Source organism: Pituophis catenifer, unplaced genomic scaffold, assembly GCF_029215685.1.
Source record: "Pituophis catenifer annectens isolate HBS135680 unplaced genomic scaffold, rPitCat1.0.hap2 SCAF_1, whole genome shotgun sequence".
In the NCBI taxonomy this organism is placed as follows: Eukaryota; Metazoa; Chordata; class Lepidosauria; order Squamata; family Colubridae; genus Pituophis; species Pituophis catenifer.
The window spans coordinates 323,614,583-323,634,182 of NW_027256881.1; the positions used below are offsets into that span (position 1 = coordinate 323,614,583).

General features: G+C 37.9%; 1 protein-coding gene across 1 annotated transcript; it reads left to right on the forward strand.

Moving 5' to 3' along the window:
• The first annotated feature begins 225 nt into the window (after positions 1–225).
• Positions 226–14,719, forward strand: GMFB (glia maturation factor beta). The gene is made up of 7 exons (XM_070942857.1): positions 226–356; positions 5,186–5,282; positions 7,594–7,643; positions 7,938–7,987; positions 9,001–9,083; positions 11,347–11,420; positions 13,779–14,719. The coding sequence occupies exons 1-7, from the start codon at positions 354–356 to the stop codon at positions 13,848–13,850; spliced, it is 429 nt and encodes a 142-aa protein (XP_070798958.1). The 5' UTR covers positions 226–353; the 3' UTR covers positions 13,851–14,719.
• The last annotated feature ends 4,881 nt before the right edge of the window (positions 14,720–19,600 follow it).

The window sequence follows — 19,600 nt, forward strand, 5'->3', positions numbered from 1 at the left end:
CTTCCTGGTTAACTGAGAGGAGGGGGAGCGAGGCACTCTCCCTCGCCCCGCCCAGAATGATAGACTATGGGACGCTCTTTATCCTCCAGCCTCTCTAGGCGTGGGCGGGTGGATGGAGGCCCGGGTAGGAAGGGAAATAGGTAATGATCCCCACTTGAGACCAACTCGCCTCTTGCTCACCGTAGCTAGGGAAGGCCGCCGCCGGAGCCGAGCGATAAAATTGATTGGTTCAGGGAGTGCTCAGGCCATGCGCACTAAGCGGGCCTGGAACTGGATTGGGGCTTGAGGTGGGGAGGACCCTCCCGGGTTCTTAAAGGGCCAGCGTTTGGGAAGGAAGCTGCTGCAGCTACAAGATGGTAAGTTCACGAGACCTCTTGCCGTGGAATCGCGGTTCGGTTTTTTGTTTTATTTTTAGCGTTTGGGTCTTCATCTTTCTTTTTTTCCCGCCCTTCTTGCCATTATTTAAGCTCTAAAGAAATAGCCCCCTCCCAGCGATTGAATGGAGAATGAGATCCCCCGCCCCCCAAATCCAGCTAAATTGAATGCAGTGAGCTTGTTTTGTTACATATTGTGGCTTGTAAGCAACGTACGGGGTTCCCGAAAGCTTTGCCTAAATATTTGAAAAAGGCTTAAGGCGATGAAATTCCAATTACGGGGACGATCCACCAATTTTTGGTGGATTGATGCTCCTTTTTTAATGAAATTATCTCCAATTTCCTCTCGCGTCGGAAGGAAAGGGGGGGGTAGTTTAGAATTGCTACTCTCTGCCGCCTCTTCAAAGAAAAAAAATAATCAATTCTTCTTGCAAAGGTAGGACTAAATTGCAATTTTCTTTCCTTATCTTGCTGGGTCTCTTTTTCTAGCACAAGCGCTCATTTTTATCCGTCTTTATAGTTTTCTTCCCCTCCTCCTCTCCCATCATCAAAATAAATGGCTAGGATTTTGGAGCCCAGCACATCTGGGAGACGCTGCCTAGGGGAAAACGGATACTTTTTCCTCTAGTCCAGTTTTTCCTAACCTCAACCTGGCTGGGAAATTCTGGGAGTTGAAGGCTACACCTTTTTCTCTTGAGATTGAGAAATGCGCTCTAGCCTCCATACTGTTCATCTCATCAACCCTTTCATGAAGTTTCAGATTGTTCATTGTGTCTCAAGTATTTAAAAAATACTAGTATAACTACCGTAATAGTAATATGAATAGCAATAACAATAATGGATTGTCCTATTGAATCGTGAGAGTTGGTATTGACCACTTCAGGGTAACCTGCTCTAGGAAAAACCCCTTGAAATATTTTAAATTCATGCTCACAGGGAAATATTTGCCGTAAATTTGCACTTGTCATTCTTTTTCATGATTTGATGGAAAAGTGGAGACATGAATGGCTTAAATTCCAGGAATGATTTGAGCCACATTTGTAGTCCTGATAGTGCAGTTCGGCACCAAGCATTAAGTCTCATTGGGGAAAACGTCCATGGGATTCAACTTGAACTTTATCCTCTAATTAGGATCTGTTTCCTAAAAATTCCTGAAAGGAGAATTGTAACCCATGAGAATTGCTCTAGAGGTCTTGCAACTGACTGATTTGTGTTTATATGGGGGAAAATGGTAACTGATTTAAATAGGGTTTTCAGTATGTGTAACGCTAGAAGGAGTTGGCAAAATCTGATGATATGGCACCTAAATGCTCCTTGTCAAGCAGGTGGCAGCAACTAGCCAACCTTGACTGATTATTTAGTTTTTGGATGAGAAATCATCTGAAAATCTCAGGATGTTAGACTGGAAAATAAAATAAAAAAACTGGAAGAAGGCAGTAGCAAACCATTTCTACATTGCTACCAAAAAATCCCAAATAAACTGATATGAATTGATCTCCATGAATTTACTAGGAGTTCACTTGAAGGAGGTTTTATTATTTTATTATTGCTCCTTAGCTGTCCTGAGAAAGAATAATTTGAAGAGCTAATGTTTTTTTTTTTACTTGTGTTAAACCAAACCTCTGAGTATACTTATTTTCATTTATAAAAGTAATGGTATTACTGCTTATTATTCTGGTCCAAAAAGTATGGCCATTTTCTATCTATAGCCAATGTTGACAGATAGAAATCGTTTGTGTACTTTGCAAGGAGAGATTGGTCTGAATGGCCTTGGGGCTCTTCATTGCCTTTCTCTTCAAATCCATTCCCTTGTGTTGTTGCAACTTCTAATTCCTAACTACAAATATTGCTTAATATTGAGGAATTTGACTTATCTCTTTGTGTGCTCAGAAGCTGTTGGTGAAACTTTAGCCTAATTGAAAAAAAACAAGACCTTTGTAATTCCAAGCTGTGTGTTTGTGAGAGAGATTTTAAGACTTTGGTATGAAGAAATGCAACACATGTCTTGTATTTCTAAACCCATCAGATGTAGTCGGGATCTTCTTCCTGCCCCTAACTAGGAATTATGTGCTTTGAAGCAACTTTTCTTAGATGTTATGTTTCCTCAAAAATGCATGTTTAATGCATTATATATGCTTTGGAGGAATAGATGTAAGTTAAACAGAAAACAGTTCTTATCCAAAACGTTTTGCAATCTTTTGCAAAGGGAGAGGGGGGAAAAGGTCGATAAATTAATCTTCCTCCAATCCTGTGGTTTTTATACTGGCTCCTGCTATAGCACAGGATGGATACCTAATCTCTAAATAGAAAGATACAGAAGATGAAGACCTCTGAATCCATTTTATTCTTTTTCCTTGGCAACAAGATTGCGATTCGCTGTTCTCATGCTCAAGGACTCCTTGCAGGCTCAGAACCTTCTGTTATAAGCAAATGGTTTTTTTTTTTAAATACTTGGTTTGCACATCATAACAAATGCCTGAAAGTCAATCTGTTCGGGAAACTCATTTGTGGCTTTTCTGGCTTAATGTAATTGTGTGCAATTGTAACTGCCAGGATATATTTTCATACAGCATTTATACACCGTGAGTATTGTAAGCATACAGTAAAATGGATTGCAGGTTGGGTTTATGAGCAACAGTTTTTTTTAAAAAAAGAAATGTAATATCGTCTGTTCTGATTTATTTGTGTAATATAGAATAATTGAATATCTGTTTTGCATATTCTGGAGAGAGAGAAGTTTCCTGATGATGAGCTTTAGAATGAGCCCAAAAGCTTGAAAGAATAAACCTTTGGTCCCCGTGACTGATTTGATTGGATCCTGCAACATTTTCCAGGGACACGTATATTTGCCTTCATTTGCAATATCTATTTTGAATAATTTTGCCATTTAGTCCCTGAATAAAAACATCTGAATCACTTTAGTGTCCTAGTCTAGCATCTAGTCCATCATATTCATGTTGGACAACCAGGTGCAGGAGTCTTCTTCTTTTGAAACCAGGTGCTTATGAGAAATCCAAAGCTCAACATAAACACATGGACTAATGTTTTCTTAATGTTGAAAATCATGCTGCCTTGGTAACTGAAAGCAATATATAGCAGTTGTGACTAATAACTACTGTTCTCCATAAATTGTCTTATTTCCTTTTATAATTGGTGCCTGTTGCTACATTTATAGAAATTTTGTAGCTTAATTACCCATTTTGTGAAAATGCATAGCTTTTTATATTGGACATGGGAATCTCCAATTTGTTTATTGCAGAGTGAAAAGAAACCTGGGTTTGCTTAGCTGTCTGACTTAGTAACACATGCATTAGTTATGTTGGATCAGAGAGACTTGAAGTGTCGGCCTCCTTCCTGAGGTGGATCACCTTGCCTACTGTAATGCTAGATCTGTAAAGTCCACAAGTTGCTCTTGACTGGCTTCACCCTGTATTAAATCATGGTTTTTTTTAACCATACATTTCTGACTAAACAGTCACTACAGACGCATTCTAGCCAAAACCAAGGTAACATTATGGCTATGTAAAACATGTGAATATATCCTAGAATTACTACTAGGTCTTGCAGAAGTAAATCACATTAAACTCAATAAGATGTATTTCCTCAGAACTGTATTTAGCACTGCTGCCCATATTGAACTCTGATAACAAGCTGTGTGTTGGGAGATGTTGCCATGCAGTACTGGGAATAGTCAATTGCAAGTATTATCTATATATGGACCCCCCCCCCATCAAAATAATAAAAAGGCAGATCCAGAAGACATCATGGTCTGGAAGGCAACCTGAGAGAGACAAAATGGGAGCGTTAGGGAATTGGAATCATGGACAATCAAGTGAGAATAGTTTTTATAATCATAGTAAGATTCATTTCAGCTGAATGTGAGGATAGTGCATTCTGTTGCATACTTTACAAGACAAGCAAATGAAGGATTTGAAGAAGGAAAGAAAAGTAGCAATGTAGAGATTTTTTTGATGGCAGAGAGCGTAGGAAATGCCAAGTGGAATTATTTGAACAAGTTAGAAACCTTTCAACAGCAAGGATGATCGAAGAGGTGGCCGCAAGCAGGAAAGTGTTGGGATACCAGATCGAGCCAATTTGGTCTAGTTGTTAAGGCACCAGGCTAGGGAGCGGGAGGCTGTGAGTTCACACTTTAAAAAACCCCAAAATATTGCTCAGCAAGCTTGGAAGCATGGCCAGAGGCAAGGGATGCTGGAACTGTTAATTCAACAACAACATCTGAAGGACCTTGTGTTCTCCACCCTAGAGTGTAGGTAGGAATGGGCAAGGCCATCAAGGATTTTGAGGGATGAAAAGGATAAGTATCTTTCCTCTAGTTATACTGAATTCACACTGTATGCGTCCTCTGATTGCCTGAAGCTTGATTTCTTTGACAGTTAATGCAGGAAAATAAAGAAAGTGAAAGTGTGAATAGCTCAGATCCTTCCAAGTAGGCTGGACTACAACAACCCCCAGTAAGCCTCCACTATATATGCCAAAAGGATTTGTCAATGGGGTCTTGAATCTCTCTACATTCCAAATATAATGAACTAAACTTATCTGGAGGGTAGCAGACTAGGAAACTGCAACAGTTGTCCTCATGGATATTGTACTATATTCTCATGTGTTTTTTTTTTCTCCAAAATACTTGTTATAGCTTTTCTCTAAATAAGATTTTGCCTGATTTTTTTTTTTTTTAATATGCATTGCATCTCCAACAGTTGAGGATTGGAGTGATATCTATGGCTGGAATCAAGAGATCTTTTGTTCATCTGTGCCTTTTCTCTTTCACTCCCCACCCCTCTTCTCTTTAGAGTGAATCCCTGGTGGTTTGTGATGTTGCTGAAGACCTTATAGAGAAGCTGAGAAAATTTCGTTTTCGTAAAGACACGAACAATGCAGCCATTATCAGTAAGCTGAAAGGGAGGGCTCACAACGCTCATAAAGGGGAATATTACAGACTCATGTTCTCTCCTCTGGCGGAAATTAACTTGGATTTTTGTTTCTGAATCAATATGTGTGTGTGTGTGTGTGCTCGCTCTTAGATGTGCTTCCAATACTTAAAGGCTTTTTTAAAAATGTGTATGTGTACACACACACAGACACACAAGTTTTAAAAAGCCATTAAGTCTTGGAAGCAAATCTAGGAGCATTTGGTTGTACAGTTTTGCCCTATTTTGAGTTGCTTTGAGTACATTGTTGGTTTGAGTACAGTGTACATTTGTTTTGTGCAAACAAAATCACATAAAATCCACATTTCCTGTGTAGCATTTCTGTTGTTTCGGTTGCATTTGAATTACACGTACAAAGTCTGGGTTGCAAAATTCCAAAGAGTGCAGACTTTGGCATACAAGTAGGCTAATTGTGTTTCACATCCAGTGGGGAATGTGAGACTTCTGTTGGCTTCAGGACCACATCAGCTTTATGCAACATATCAAAGGCCGCACATTCCAAGGTTGGCCAGACTCTAAGCCTGTTTTCAGAAGGGATTTCAGAAGGTTAAGAGGGTGATACAGATGTTTTTAGCATTTGTAAATGGCAATGGTTTGATTAACAAAATGCACAAAACCCAAGCCAAACTACATATACAGGATTTTAATGCAGAAACAATAACATATATTGCCTTTGTTTGCTAGAGGGCTGTACTACCCTTGATGTGGCACACAAAGACCATTTAGATCATGGGTGTCAAACTCGTGGCGTTATGTTGCCGTCACGTGACGTTTCATGATGTTTTTCCCTTTGCAGAGCTGGGCTGGGTGTGGCTTGCGTGTGACCCATCCAGCCTGCAGGCCGCCAGTTTGACACCCCTGATTTAGATTTTTTTTAATCCCACCATTATTGTTTTTATAAATAAATTAAAGCAGTGTACATACCTAACGTTCCTTTCTATTCCAATGTAGGTAGGACCAGGATCCTTTGTGTAGCATTGGGGTGTTTAATGGAGAAATTGGTGCCTTGAATCTTTATGGGTTTTAACCAGGGTGGATAAAAATCAATGATTTTTTTTTAAAAATAAAAAAAAATCAGATTTTTTTGATTTAAATCGGATTTTTTTTTTATTTTTATCGAATTTATTTTAATAAAAAACTTTTGGGGTAAAAATCTATCGTAAGATAGTTTTCTATTTAAGATACATAAATAATTTAGTTTATTCAGCATGAAATGGAGCTTAGTTATGTAGCATGAGGCTGTATATTCTGCAATACTGGGACTATCGGTGAGTCAACAGTGGGTCAAAGGAGTAGCAGAGATGACAGTTGCTCTTTAAAAATTATGATTTAAATCGAGTTGATTTAAATCAAGCCTTTTTACTAGTGATTTAAATCATGATTTAAATTGTGATTTAAATCAACTTGATTTAAATCAAATCCACCCTGGTTTTAACTAATAAATGGTTCAATAAATCTGGGTCTCAACTTTCCTGGAAAAATGCTGAGAGCCACAAATTAGATGAACATGGACCAGTCATAGTGTCCCTTCGATGAAAGCGAGTTCAATGAGTGAACTAGCTTGTGATAAAAGCCAGCGCAGCCTGATGATTACAGGTAGTCCTCAACTTACGACCACAATTGAGCCCAAAATTTATATTGCTAAGTGAGAAATTCGTTAAGTGAGTTTTGCCCCATTTTATGATTTTCCTTGCCACATTTGTTAAGTGAATCACTGCAGTTGTTAAGTTAGTAACACGATTGTTGAGAGAATCTGGCTTCCCCATCGACTTTGCTCGTCAGACGGTTGCAAAAGGTGATCACATGACCCCAGGACACTGCAAATGTCATAAATGTGAGTCAGTTGTCAAGGATCCAAATGTAAATCATATGACCATGGGGATCTGCAACGGTCATAAGTGTGAAAAATGGTCATAAGTCACTTTTTTCAATGTCGTTGTAACTTTGAATGGTCACTAAGTGAGCTGTTGTAAATCAAGGACTACCTGTATTTGGAAATACTTTATCTAACGGTCTTGTTGCATTCAGTTCAGGTGAAAGAGAAAAGCAACCAGTAAAAAAAAAAAGGCATCTAAGTCAGTGTTTCTCAACCTTGGAAGCTTGAAGATGGGTGGACAGCGCTGCTGGCTGGGGGATTCTGGGAGTTGAAGTCCACCCATCTTCAAGCTTCCAAGGTTGAGAAACATTGATCTAAGTGAATGACAATAGTTTCCCCCCCAGATAGCGTAATTTAAATTAACTTTTTTTGTTTCCTTCTTTTCATTGTATAGTGAAGATCGACAAAGAGAAACAGCTGGTGGTTTTGGATGAAGAACATGAGGTATGTCTGTGTAAGAGGCAGAAGTAGCTTTTTGCTTTGCCAAGCTTAAATATATAAACGTTTTGTTTTTTGCTAAACATGTTCTCAGTAGATACATTATTTATATATGTATCCAGCCAAAGAAAAATAAAGGATATTCTTGCACTAAACTAACAGGTCATCATAATCTGTTTTTTAAGTGCTGGTCATTGACTATAAATACAGTTTTAAAATGAGCGAAGGCTGTAATAATGTATTGCATCTTGCCTATAAAGTACATTGCTAAAATACTAGTTGTTTTTGTGACTCCTACAGGGCATATCTCCAGATGAACTAAAAGATGAGCTTCCAGAAAGACAACCTCGATATCCTTTATCAGTGATCAGAGTAATGTTTTGGTACATAGAAACAAGACTCTGATGTCATGTTTTGGTGCCCGAGCCAATAAGCTTATGTTGTGCTTCTTGGCATAAAGCAGTGATGGCGAACCTTTTCAGCACGAGTGCCCAAACTGGAATGTGTGTGCATGCGCATGACAGAGCGCCAGAAACCCGAAAAACAACTGGCTGGTGTGCATGCCTGTTTTGGGGGCATTTTTTTGGTTGTTTTTTTTGGCCATTTTCCGGGTGGTTTTTAGCCCGAAAAACAGCCAAAAAATGGCCAAAAACCAGGCCATTTTAAGGGGTGGTTTTGGGGGCTGTTTTCCTGGCTGTTTTTCAGGTCGTTTTCAGGTTGGTTTTTTTGACCGTTTTCCAGGCCATTTCCAGGCTGTTTTCAGGCCATTTTTCAGACCATTTTTGGGCCATTTTCAGGCCGTTTTTTGGGCTGTTTTCAGGCTGTTTTTGGGCTGTTTTCAGGCTGTTTTTTGGGCTGTTTTCAGGCTGTTTTTTGAGCTGTTTTCAGGCCGTTTTTTGGGCTGTTTTCAGGCCATTTTTGGGCTGTTTTCAGGCCGGTTTTTGGGCTGTTTTCAGGCCAGTTTTTGGACTGTTTTCAGGCAACCGTGAAGACCAGCTGGCCGGCGCACATCTGTGTGCCGGAAACCAGAAGAGCAGCTGGCGACGGCGTGCGTGCCAACAGAGAGGGCTCTGTGTGCCACCTCTGGCACACGTGCCGTAAGTTCACCATCATGGACATAGAGGCTAGAGGTTAATGAAGCCGTGCAGAGCTTTCTTAGAAACTCACTTCTGGCATTAGTGTCCAGGAAAGCAAGAGATTTATAGTAGGTGAAAGAGCTTTATTTCCCTACTGGGTTCATGCATTGCTCCAAACCAAACTATAGTTTATTTGGTTTTAGCTTAGGGTGTATGTGAACCGAGCCAGCTGTGGAATATTCCACAAACCACACTTAAGTTCCCTAGTTTCCTTACCTTTAGAACACATTCATTGTCTATAGCTACAAGTACCAGCATGATGATGGGCGAGTCTCTTACCCACTCTGCTTTATCTTCTCAAGTCCAGTTGGTAAGTTAAACTCCAGTGAAGTAATGTGCAAACTGTCTTCAGTAGAAATAAAAAGATGGCTGCCATCAAAGATAAAAAGTACTTAAGGATGTGTTAAAGTTTTTCATTTTGATTAGCTGGGAAAAGTTCATGTTGTTTGGCTCCTGAGTGTCATTATAAAGGCCTTTGTGTTGGGTCAACAAATCCAGAAGATAAACAGTGCTGAAGTCTATCTCAGTAACAGTTGTAGGAACAATAGGACAAGTTGTAGGAACAATAGCAATAGCACGTAGACTTACATACTGCTTCACGTGTTTTATAGCCCTCTCTAAGTGGTCTCTATAGAGATCATCTAGTGACGGATTATCAGAAAAGGGAGTGAAAACACACAGAATGGCTGTAGACCTTGGTAACAATTTTGTTAGCTAATAGGGATGCAGTTGTTTTCAGTCTCACCAGGACTGCAGAAAAAATTTAAATGCTTCTTTAGTGATATTTGTAAAAAACCTCAGCAATTTTGCACCTTATTGTACGTTGAGTTGATGAATAACTTTTGATAGCAATTGGATTTGAAATGTAAGGGAATTTCTCATTCCCTGATTCCAAAATTCCACAAGACTGGAAAAAATCTAACATAGGCATTCTGGTAATCCCTGGATGGTATTTAGAGGAGTTGGGAATAACAACTAGGAGTGGCATTCCCAACTCCTCTAAATATCATCAAGGAATCACCAGAATGCCCATATTAGATTTTTTCCAGTCTTGTGAAATTTTGGAACCCTACAAGAGGTCTTACGAGATCTTGTAGAAGAATATCAACATCTCAAACTCTAAGCAAGAAGTTGAAAAGTGTACAAGTTGGAGAGGACCCTTCACTAAGCTATAATGGCTTTTGTTTAGTTTGGTTTAATATATTTTGTGAAGCAAGTGGTTGTTGATTGTAAATCATGGAGATGACTTAGTATTACGTGAGAACCTTTATAAATAAAATAGCTTAGCACCATTGGCATCTGCAGTAGTCAAATCATGGCGGAAATATAATTTTGCATCATTTTTATAATGACATCATGATGCACATTCTGACTTACAAGACAATATGTGAACACTGAGTATGTATTATGTTAAGGGCTAGTATGCCAAATTAACACAATGGGTGAATACTGAATAAATGTTAATGGTTAATATACCAAATTAGTTACTTAAGATATATTTCCTTACATCTTAAATTACCATCTCCTCAGCATAGGGCTAATAATGGTCTGCTGTAATGTAAATAATAAGAATCACTCAGTAATGTGTGTAAACTTTTAAAGTGATTTTTAGAACATTCGGTAGATGCTTATTATATGTTTCCAATCTGACAAGCTGGTATAGACTGTGGAACATATGTTCTGTGTTGAATGCTTTTGGTGTATATGAATAGAATTGGCAGCTGATGTCTTCAGTAAATATCTTTTTACTAGCTCAAAGAGGATAGTGAAATAAGTAAATGGTTGATCAGATTTCATGTTCAATATGAACATGTAGAGTGCTAGGCAACCTGGTGCCCTCCTATAACCCCTGCTAGTAAAAGATTATAGAAGCCATAACCCCAAACATCTATAGAACATGAAGTTATGGATTTTGGTTTATTTTATAAGCATGTATTCAAGCATCTATAGAATGCTTTTCAACCTTCAAGCACAGACATATATTATATTCAATAAGCAGAAATAAAAACATCAGCCCTTAAACTAAAGCATTAAAATAAACTAAATTAAACGAAATCAACATTTCTTAAGATTTAAAACCCCAGACTAAGGAGGCTGCCACAGAAAAAGTTGTGACCTAGTGCCCACCAATACTGTACTTGTAATAGTTTTAGATATAGACTGTAAAGTATAGGCCTATTCAGAGGGCAAAAGGCAGCCTGGCCTTTTCAATATTTTCCAAGCAAATAACTACTTTATTTGTTAAATAAAGTTATTTAACAAATAACTACTGCTACTGCTAACTGAATCTTTCTTAGTGTGCAGAATTATCTAACCAAATTTTCTCCAAGATGATGTTTTCGAGATGTGTTGGAAGACTTCAACCCCTCCTAGTTTGTGAGAATTGGTCTGATACATCTGGAAATCATTAGATTGGGGAAGTTGTTATGTTAATTTTAAAGCAGCAAGTAGGATAAGGAAAAGACCAGTTGTTTCTTGCATATGCAGTAAGAACTGAGGACAAGTAGCCAAATAGACTGACTAATGTGGTTTTATTTGTCTCTGTTCGCCTGCCTCCCTTTTTACAATTATAGGGTGTAAGCCTGAGCAACAGATGATGTATGCTGGCAGCAAAAATAAGTTGGTACAAACAGCAGAACTCACAAAGGTAAAACTGAAACAAATCTTGGATGCATTTGTTGTGAAGTTAATGTATTCCCTCTTGCCCTTAAAGAGTCTGTCAATTCAAATTCTAATATTTGCAGGATGTGCATAATCCGGTACTTAACCAAAATTTGATCTCAAGAGAAAACTGAACTTTGTAACATGTACTATATAATCTTTCTGAAATTGCTATTCTCCAGGAGGGCTTCACATGCAGCTCTATGCTCATTGTCGATTTGGCTGGTTAATGTTGACCTTTATGCAAATTGATATTTTATTTGGTTTCCTGTAGCCATAGGTGGCAAATAATGGTTCTGGGATGCAAGTAGTACATCCTTGGAGTGCTCTTTGAGCATAAGTTTGAGAAACATCGATCTACAGCAGGGGTATCAAGCTCACATCATCACAGTGGCATCACGTGATGTATTGGGATTCCCCCCCGCCTTCGGTAAACTGGGTGTGGCTGTGGCCAGTGCGTGATCCATCTGGTCCGTGGGCCGGGAGTTTGACAGCCCTGATCTAGAGAATAGAGAAATCACAAAATAACTACAACTGCTTCATTCACCCTTCCTTTCCAGCTGTGTATTTCTTTTTCTGCTTCAGGAACCTGGTGTATCCCAACAGATTTTTGTGGGCAACTTAGTGCATTCCATTTTTCTTGGGCTCCTTCAAGAGGCTGATGCACATCCAAAATATTTTTGAATACCAGTTTTCAGTTTAGTATAGTGCAATATTAATGCAATATTCATTCAATCACATAGAATGTGAAGGATGTTTTTATAGTTTTCTTATGTATAATGTACACTGAAGATGGCGTTTAATTTCATTGTACAAGGTGCAATGACAAAGTACTACTACTACTACTACTACTACTACTACTACTACTACTACTACTGTAAAGAACTGGGCCACTTTATATTACACTTCCATATAGTTGACTTTCATCTTTTTTCCATTCCTAACTGGTGAGCGTCAGGAGACTATCTCAAGCTTTAAGCCACAGATGATCTTTGCATGACTCAGTGTTCTCCCTCATAATGATTAATGCATCCATACACAGAAAAAACTAAAATGCTGGGGACAAGGTTTTGACTTAGATTCCTCCTTGATCTGCTGTCCAAGGAAAGAATGGATTTCTATCATGTAAGACTTACCTTCAACTGAAAAGATTCTGTCTTGATCTCGAGTGTCCTGTTTCTGTGGGAAATAAGTCCTAGGATCGTACCGTAGTTTGATCTGCTGGTACGCTGTTTTGAAGGCTCTGTACCGAATGGCAATTTTTTTTTTTAAAGATGTCCAACTTTAGCAGTTTCTAGGTCGAAGATAGATGATCGTGTGCTTTTTCCTGGACAAATTTATCTGCATCAGTAGTAGTTGTTGATTTCTAAAAAAGTTAAATTAAAAATGCATTATGTAATATCTGTTCCTTATTCCCTTTTGGAGTAGATGATTTCTCTTTTTGGCTTAGTACATACAGCATGCTAAACCATAATATAATTGGTTTAGGTTTGGCTTTTAGTGGGTTGTATCAACATAGTCAACTGTCGCTTATCCTTTTAACCATGTTTTTTTTTATTTTAAAAAGTTTTTTATTAATCATTCAAAATTAAAACATCGGACATAGATATGACATCACTGGTTCTAAATATCTTCCAGCACTTTAAACTAATACAAATTATGTTAAAGTTAATATTATAATTCTTTAACCTTATATGTTATTTATACACATCATACTAACAATCTGTCAGCGCTTCAACGCTGGCATAGAGAGAGCGGAGGAGAGAGATAAGCTCTGAACTTTTGCCTGCTAAATCCCTTTGAAGTCAGGTTGTCGTGGAAATGAGGAGGGGGGACATTCCTGGGAAATGACGAGACAAGAAGTCTGAAGAATGACTTGGAAGATAGCCAATGAGAAGCAGATTTGGGGATCGAAAAGGGAGGGATTGGGGGGCAAAAGTCTTGTCCGCATCGAGTCATGATCCGGTGGCTGTGCTCAATTAAAGAAAAGATTTCCTTAAATATTGGCAGTTTGGAAATTCATTTATTTTGAGATAGCATCGAAGTCTGACACAATCTATATCATATTTCTACACAATTATACATACTTGTCTATTAATCTATACCTGTACCTATTTATGCAATTTACATACATATTTATCTGTCATAACGTATATATTTCTCATCCAACACTACACCTTGTCTCGGCTATCCTCCTTTTATCTAGCCATTCATCAAATTTTTTCCAGATTATATAGTACTGTGTTTCACGTTTATCCTTGAGCTCCAAGGTAAGTCTGTCCATTTCTTTTAACCATGTCTTAATGTAGTTGCTGAAGCTCTTTTTGTTTGTTTTTTTCCTCAGGTATTTGAAATCAGGAATACAGAAGATCTGACTGAGGAATGGCTTCAGGAGAAGCTTGGCTACTTCCACTAAAAGAAGGATTAAGCATTCCATCCAATTCAAACTGGAACCAGATATGACTCCTGCTTTCTAAACCTAACAAAAATGCACTGTACTTACAGTTGTTTCCTGCAATGTTTGTATGTATGTACATATATATGTATATATTTGTCTGTGCAAAATTTATATACACGAGGGGAAGAAGTATCTCCTGCTTAACCAAACTTTGCCCAGGATTATTCCTTTCCTTCTAATTGTTTAAAAGGGAACAATTTCCTTCCTGCAGGGATAATTTTTTTTTCTTTTTGCACATACATGACTAATATTTCTATCTGGACTAATCAGAACTGGTAATTGTTTACAACTCCGGGACAGAATCTCCAAAGGGACACATTGTGCACTAGCTCTTGTTTGTATCAATGGACTGTGTACTCAGTCAAATATTCTGGAAATTTACAGCAGATTTTTCCCCCTCTTGAGCTACAAGTGCATCTTCTTTTAATAGAAACTGGACATTAATAACTAATAACTGGACTTAATGCTATGTGAAAATAACACTGAATCCAGTGTCATGAAAACGTTGGAATTGGGCCCAACTTATTTTAGGATAGATACTTTAGTATGGTTCCTAACATCTCCAGATGGGCCTTTTCTTTTCTCTTAAAAGAACCCCAATTATTTTGAACCTTATATTTCCACTTTGGATCAAAGGTTTAACACTATTTTTGTGTATGTAAAGGATAGCATTTTTACTAATCAAATAGAAAGTAGATTTAAAGCAACCTCTTAAGGGCTTGGTCACATACCGTAGTGGACTTCCTTTCCAAAAGTCTTTATATGTAGATCTATTAATATGAAAGTCTTGACTTTTCTGGACTTTTTATGCAAGCACTTCTCAATCTGTGTGCCTTTAAAAAATATCTATCAAATGATTGTAAGAAAGTCTTACACTGCCATTTTTTTTTTTAAAAAAAATACTAAATTTGATACAGGTTAACTTTGCCTAAAAGTATCTCCCTAGTAGCGTCTGATAGCTTAATCTCTCTTTCCATTAACTTCAGCTGTAGGTGCATACACTCTGATTTATACTACTATGATTTAAGGCAAAATGCTCTGCCTGGCTAAAAGAAAATTAAAAGTCAACACATACTCTGAGGTTAATCAGCGTCCACCACATCTCTGCATTCTGTTTCTCAATAGATGGGGCTGTGTGTGTGTGGGTGCCTGGATTCTTACAAATGCAGCAGAGGAAAGAAGTAATCTATAGCATGCAGAATTTGGCTTCCTTAACTACCTTGGTTTCCTTTTTGTACTTTAAATATATGTAGCCAATGCCTTCTCTGAAGCCAGAGGAATATCCATTGGGGGAGAGCAGTGTCTCGGTGTCATGCTTAACATCTTGCGTTTCTCCTTGACTGGACCTTGATATACAGATCATATACATATACAGATCAAAGAATCCCATCCTCTTTAATCAGCAGCTTGAATTACTTAGCTGCAAAACTTGATTCTCCCTTCAATGGATGATGTGGCCAATAAACTGGCAATATGATCTTTAGAGACAGACAGGTAAGGCCTTTCCTGTCTATTGTTGTTATGGTTTACCTAGGAATGAGGTTTCCTAAGACTAGAGGTAGCCAAATGTAAACTGACAAAGGAGCAGAAAGATACGTTGTTCCCCAAACTGATAGTTAGTTGATCAAACTCTACATTGGCATGATGTACTATACGTGGATTATAACTGCAACATTCCAAAATCTCAACATTATCCTAGGTCAGGGGTGTCAAACTGGTGGCCCACAGGCCGGATGCGCCACGCGCAGGCCACACCCACCCCAGTTCCGCGAAGGAAAAAAACATCGCAATACATCACTTGACGGCAACATGATGCTGCGAGTTTGACACCCGTGTCCTAGGTCATCTAGTTGGGCAAAATGTCAGATTCTGTATACCGAATCTGATACCGGTTGGCATTAATGGGATTATATCTCTGGTAATATGATTTCTTGATACGACTCTTGGAAGCATCCCCCCACCCCACCTCCAAATACTTTAAAGATTCCAAGAATTTCTCATTGCCAGGACAAAGGAAGAAGTAGTAGCTTTTATATTTTAGTAGACCAGTTCTTGTTCATTTTAGATAAACCATGCACTGATTGGGTTATGCGTTTTGGGCATCTGAGTGTGTTGCCTAATTCTGCAAGCAGCTTACCTGCATAGAATTGGGCTGGTCATTTTAAAGAGGACAGTTATTACTGATGGGCAAAACTGCTATGCTTAAAATAACATGTTGAGGCAGACCACTATTAAATGACAGAAAAATATTAGCTGTCTTTTTTTTTCTTTCTTTAATGGCTGTCTTCTGTCTTTGTTAGTAGGAAAATATAATCCATTTTGAGCATTTGTTTTTGTTTTATATAATTTTAAACATAGACACTTCCCATTCTTTTCTGTAGGAGAGGGAGAACTCTTTTGTGGAGTGGGAGTGAGAGAACCATCAATATAAATATACTTTAAAAAATTACACAAATAGCTTAGGATTTTTCTAGAGATTCACCCTGCAAATAAGCCTCCAAAAATGCACACTTTAATAGTATTTCTATTACTTGATAGGATTTATTTAAAGAGCTGTTCTGAAGCCACTCTGGGCTCCTTGGAGGAGGAATATTTGCATTCACCATATAAACCGTTATTTCTATGCAAGACTTGGAACTGAGGTTCTAGTTTCTTGGGAATTTGTGAAAGTGACTATAAATAACCTAAAGTAAAACTTGTACTCTCTGAGAAAGTAAAAAGCCAGATTTTTATGTCATGAATGCTACATTGGAAGAATAAATTTAATTCAGAATAACCCTTCCAATGAATCATGTCTGGGGGAACCCTCTGTAAATGATTTTGCAATGGATCATTTAAGCTCTGGTCTAATTGTTCCATTTTGAATGGCATTACAATGAACTGCAGCTGTGTTATCCCTAAACTATTAATAGAGTACAAATAGTACAGAGGCTGTTTTACATGGATATTGAGAGGGAGTCAGATTTGTTCTTTGGTTGAAGGAGGATATACATAGAAATCCTTTATGTACCAAATATGTCTGAAGATTCTTTTGTGCTTATCTGCCTTCTTTACTTCTCTTTTGTTAAGTTTTTTTTTAAAACCAGTGTTTTTTCTAGGAATATTTTTTCTTAAGTGATTTACTGCAGTCCCTCATCTAAGATTATAATCCTGGGATGCTCTTAATTTGAATGTTTTTTTTTCTCCCTTTTATTAGAGCAGACTCTTAATCAGCTCAAGAATTGTACTCAGCTTTTTGTGAATCATATTCCAGAGTTAGTGAAGTTTGGTTCAGTTTTGGATAAGTGTCAAGAGTTTTAAGAAGTAAATTGTAAATCACCCATTTTGCCAGTTCAGTACTCCAGAAAGCAGAAAAGGGGGGAAGATAATTCAGTCTTGAAGTGCTGCTAAAAGAATTGTTGGTGTGCCCACTGTTACATGGTGTTCCTGTGCCATGTGTAGGATAAAATGGAGGCTGAAGAGAGTCTGGAAGATGAATGATTTGTCAGAAGCATTTAAAAATTAGGAATACTGTTCAGTTCTCTGTAAAGTTTGGCAAGAAAAACATAGGTAGCTGAACACTCCTTGGAATTATGTTTGGTCAAAGTTGGTGAAGGAAATTGTAGGCTTGATTTTCGGTTTAAAGAGATTGAGACTAAACTCCACAATTTGGAAGCTGTTGTCTTTTCTAAGCAATTGCTTGTCCCTACCCCACCACAATATTTCATTCTGTGATGTCTTTGGGGCGTTATGATGTGAACTATAGTTATTCCTAAATGGAATTCTGTTTGCAGCCTGGAAACACTGACATCTTCAGCTAATAGGAGAGGATTTTTTTCCTGCTCCTCCCCTTCCTCTATTTGGATTTTGAAGGAGCAACATGTGAAGAATTTCCATCAAAACATGTAGCTGTAACAACTTTTTGAATACTAACTTGTTTTTAAATCAAATTTTCATATGGATGTTTTAATATAGTGGGATGATAAATTTCTAACAATGGTTCCATTTCTGGTCTTTTTCTGGTAGTACTTCTCATTAATCTTTTATAGATTAGAATTGTCAATATTTCAAAATGAGGCCAAATACTTGGTTTTGAATTTCTTTCCCCCCCCCTCAAGCCTTTTCACATATTACATATATACATAATACATGTTTGTTGTAGCATATAAACAACAGGAAGATCCAAGCAAAAGGGAAGAATCACAGAATACATGTGCTTTTAATATTCACGTTGCAATTGTATGAATCAATTGTTTGAACATATTCCCCTTTTCCTGTAAAAGCTTTTTTGAACTTTAAAAAAATCATATCTTTATGCTTTATTGATAGTGCCGTATTCACTGGATAAAATGTGAAACTGGCATTTGTGAATCTTTCTGTTAATCAACATTGATCAGCTTTCGTGAAAGCATGTGGGATTTAATTCATTCTTCTCTGTTGTGACCCTTTCCAGATGTGTTGAGTGGCACCAGATTAGGGAGTTGATCTAAGTGAATAGATATGGCTTGTTATGTTCACGGAAGAATTGTTTCCCCCTCACTGATGGAAGGTTATGTTCTTGTGTGAAACAGGTGAAAAGGCTTTCATAGCATGCAGGGTTTTTTAAAAAATGAGAATCAGTCTACTAATAAAACTAGGTAGATTGCTAAAGTCCTGATAGTTCTGCACTATTTTATATGTTGAAATCAGATCAGTACTATATGAAATATATTTTAGGGAAATTAATATGGTACCTAATTTGGGGGCAGTAATTTGATGTGCACATTGTAAATGTACAAAATTGCAAAGCAATTGAGAAAGGATCATTGAGGATAAAGGTGAACCAAGCCAATTATAGCTCACTTACCATCCCCTCTAGTTGTACCTGAAACGTATGAGCTGTAGCATCCATAGTTCAGCCTCCCTTGACCCAACCTTCCTTTTGGGCCTTCCGCATAGAATTCTACAATCCCAAGTATTTTAGCTAGTATATTTGTTAGAAATTCAAGGGCATATGATCTGGAGGATGCCAGCTGGGATAGGCCATTAGTTCTGGTTCAATATATTGTTAACTCTGCCCACAATCTAGAGTTCGATCCTGACAGACTCAAGATTGACTCAGCCTTCCATCTTTCCGAGGTCAGTAAAATGAGGACTCAGAATGTTGGGGTCAATATGCTGACATTGTATACCACTTAGAAAGTGCTGTAAAGCATTAGGGGTAGTATGGGTAGCAGGATGTAAATCTATTGCTCTTGCTAGAATCTGGTTGAATAACCTACCCCAGTTGGCACTCTTCTGATATATCCAGACTCTAGGTCCTTGAATTTCCAACAGGTATAATTCATTTTTTTAAAGTAGCTTGGAATTCTATCCCCAACACATCTGGAGGGTGCCACGTTGGAGAAGATAATGTGCATTGATCGCTGGAATACCAGTCTTTTCTAACCAATCTGACAAAGGCTGCAGATTGAGCCCAGGACTACTCTTTCTTGCTTCACTCAACTCCCCTGTCCAAATTGTTAGTGAGGATATTGGTCTCTTTACAATAATATATTACCAAGTATTGACTTAATATAATTAAACATTGCTAATGCTGAAAAGTTATTATGTATGAGATAAGAGCAACAGTATTTTATAGAAAGGAAAATGCGCCCAGATCTTGAGTGGCAACTGCAATATGTACTTTTATTGTTCACTGAGCAGATTGACTGACTGACTGACTGGAGAAGTCCTGACATTTCTGTGAA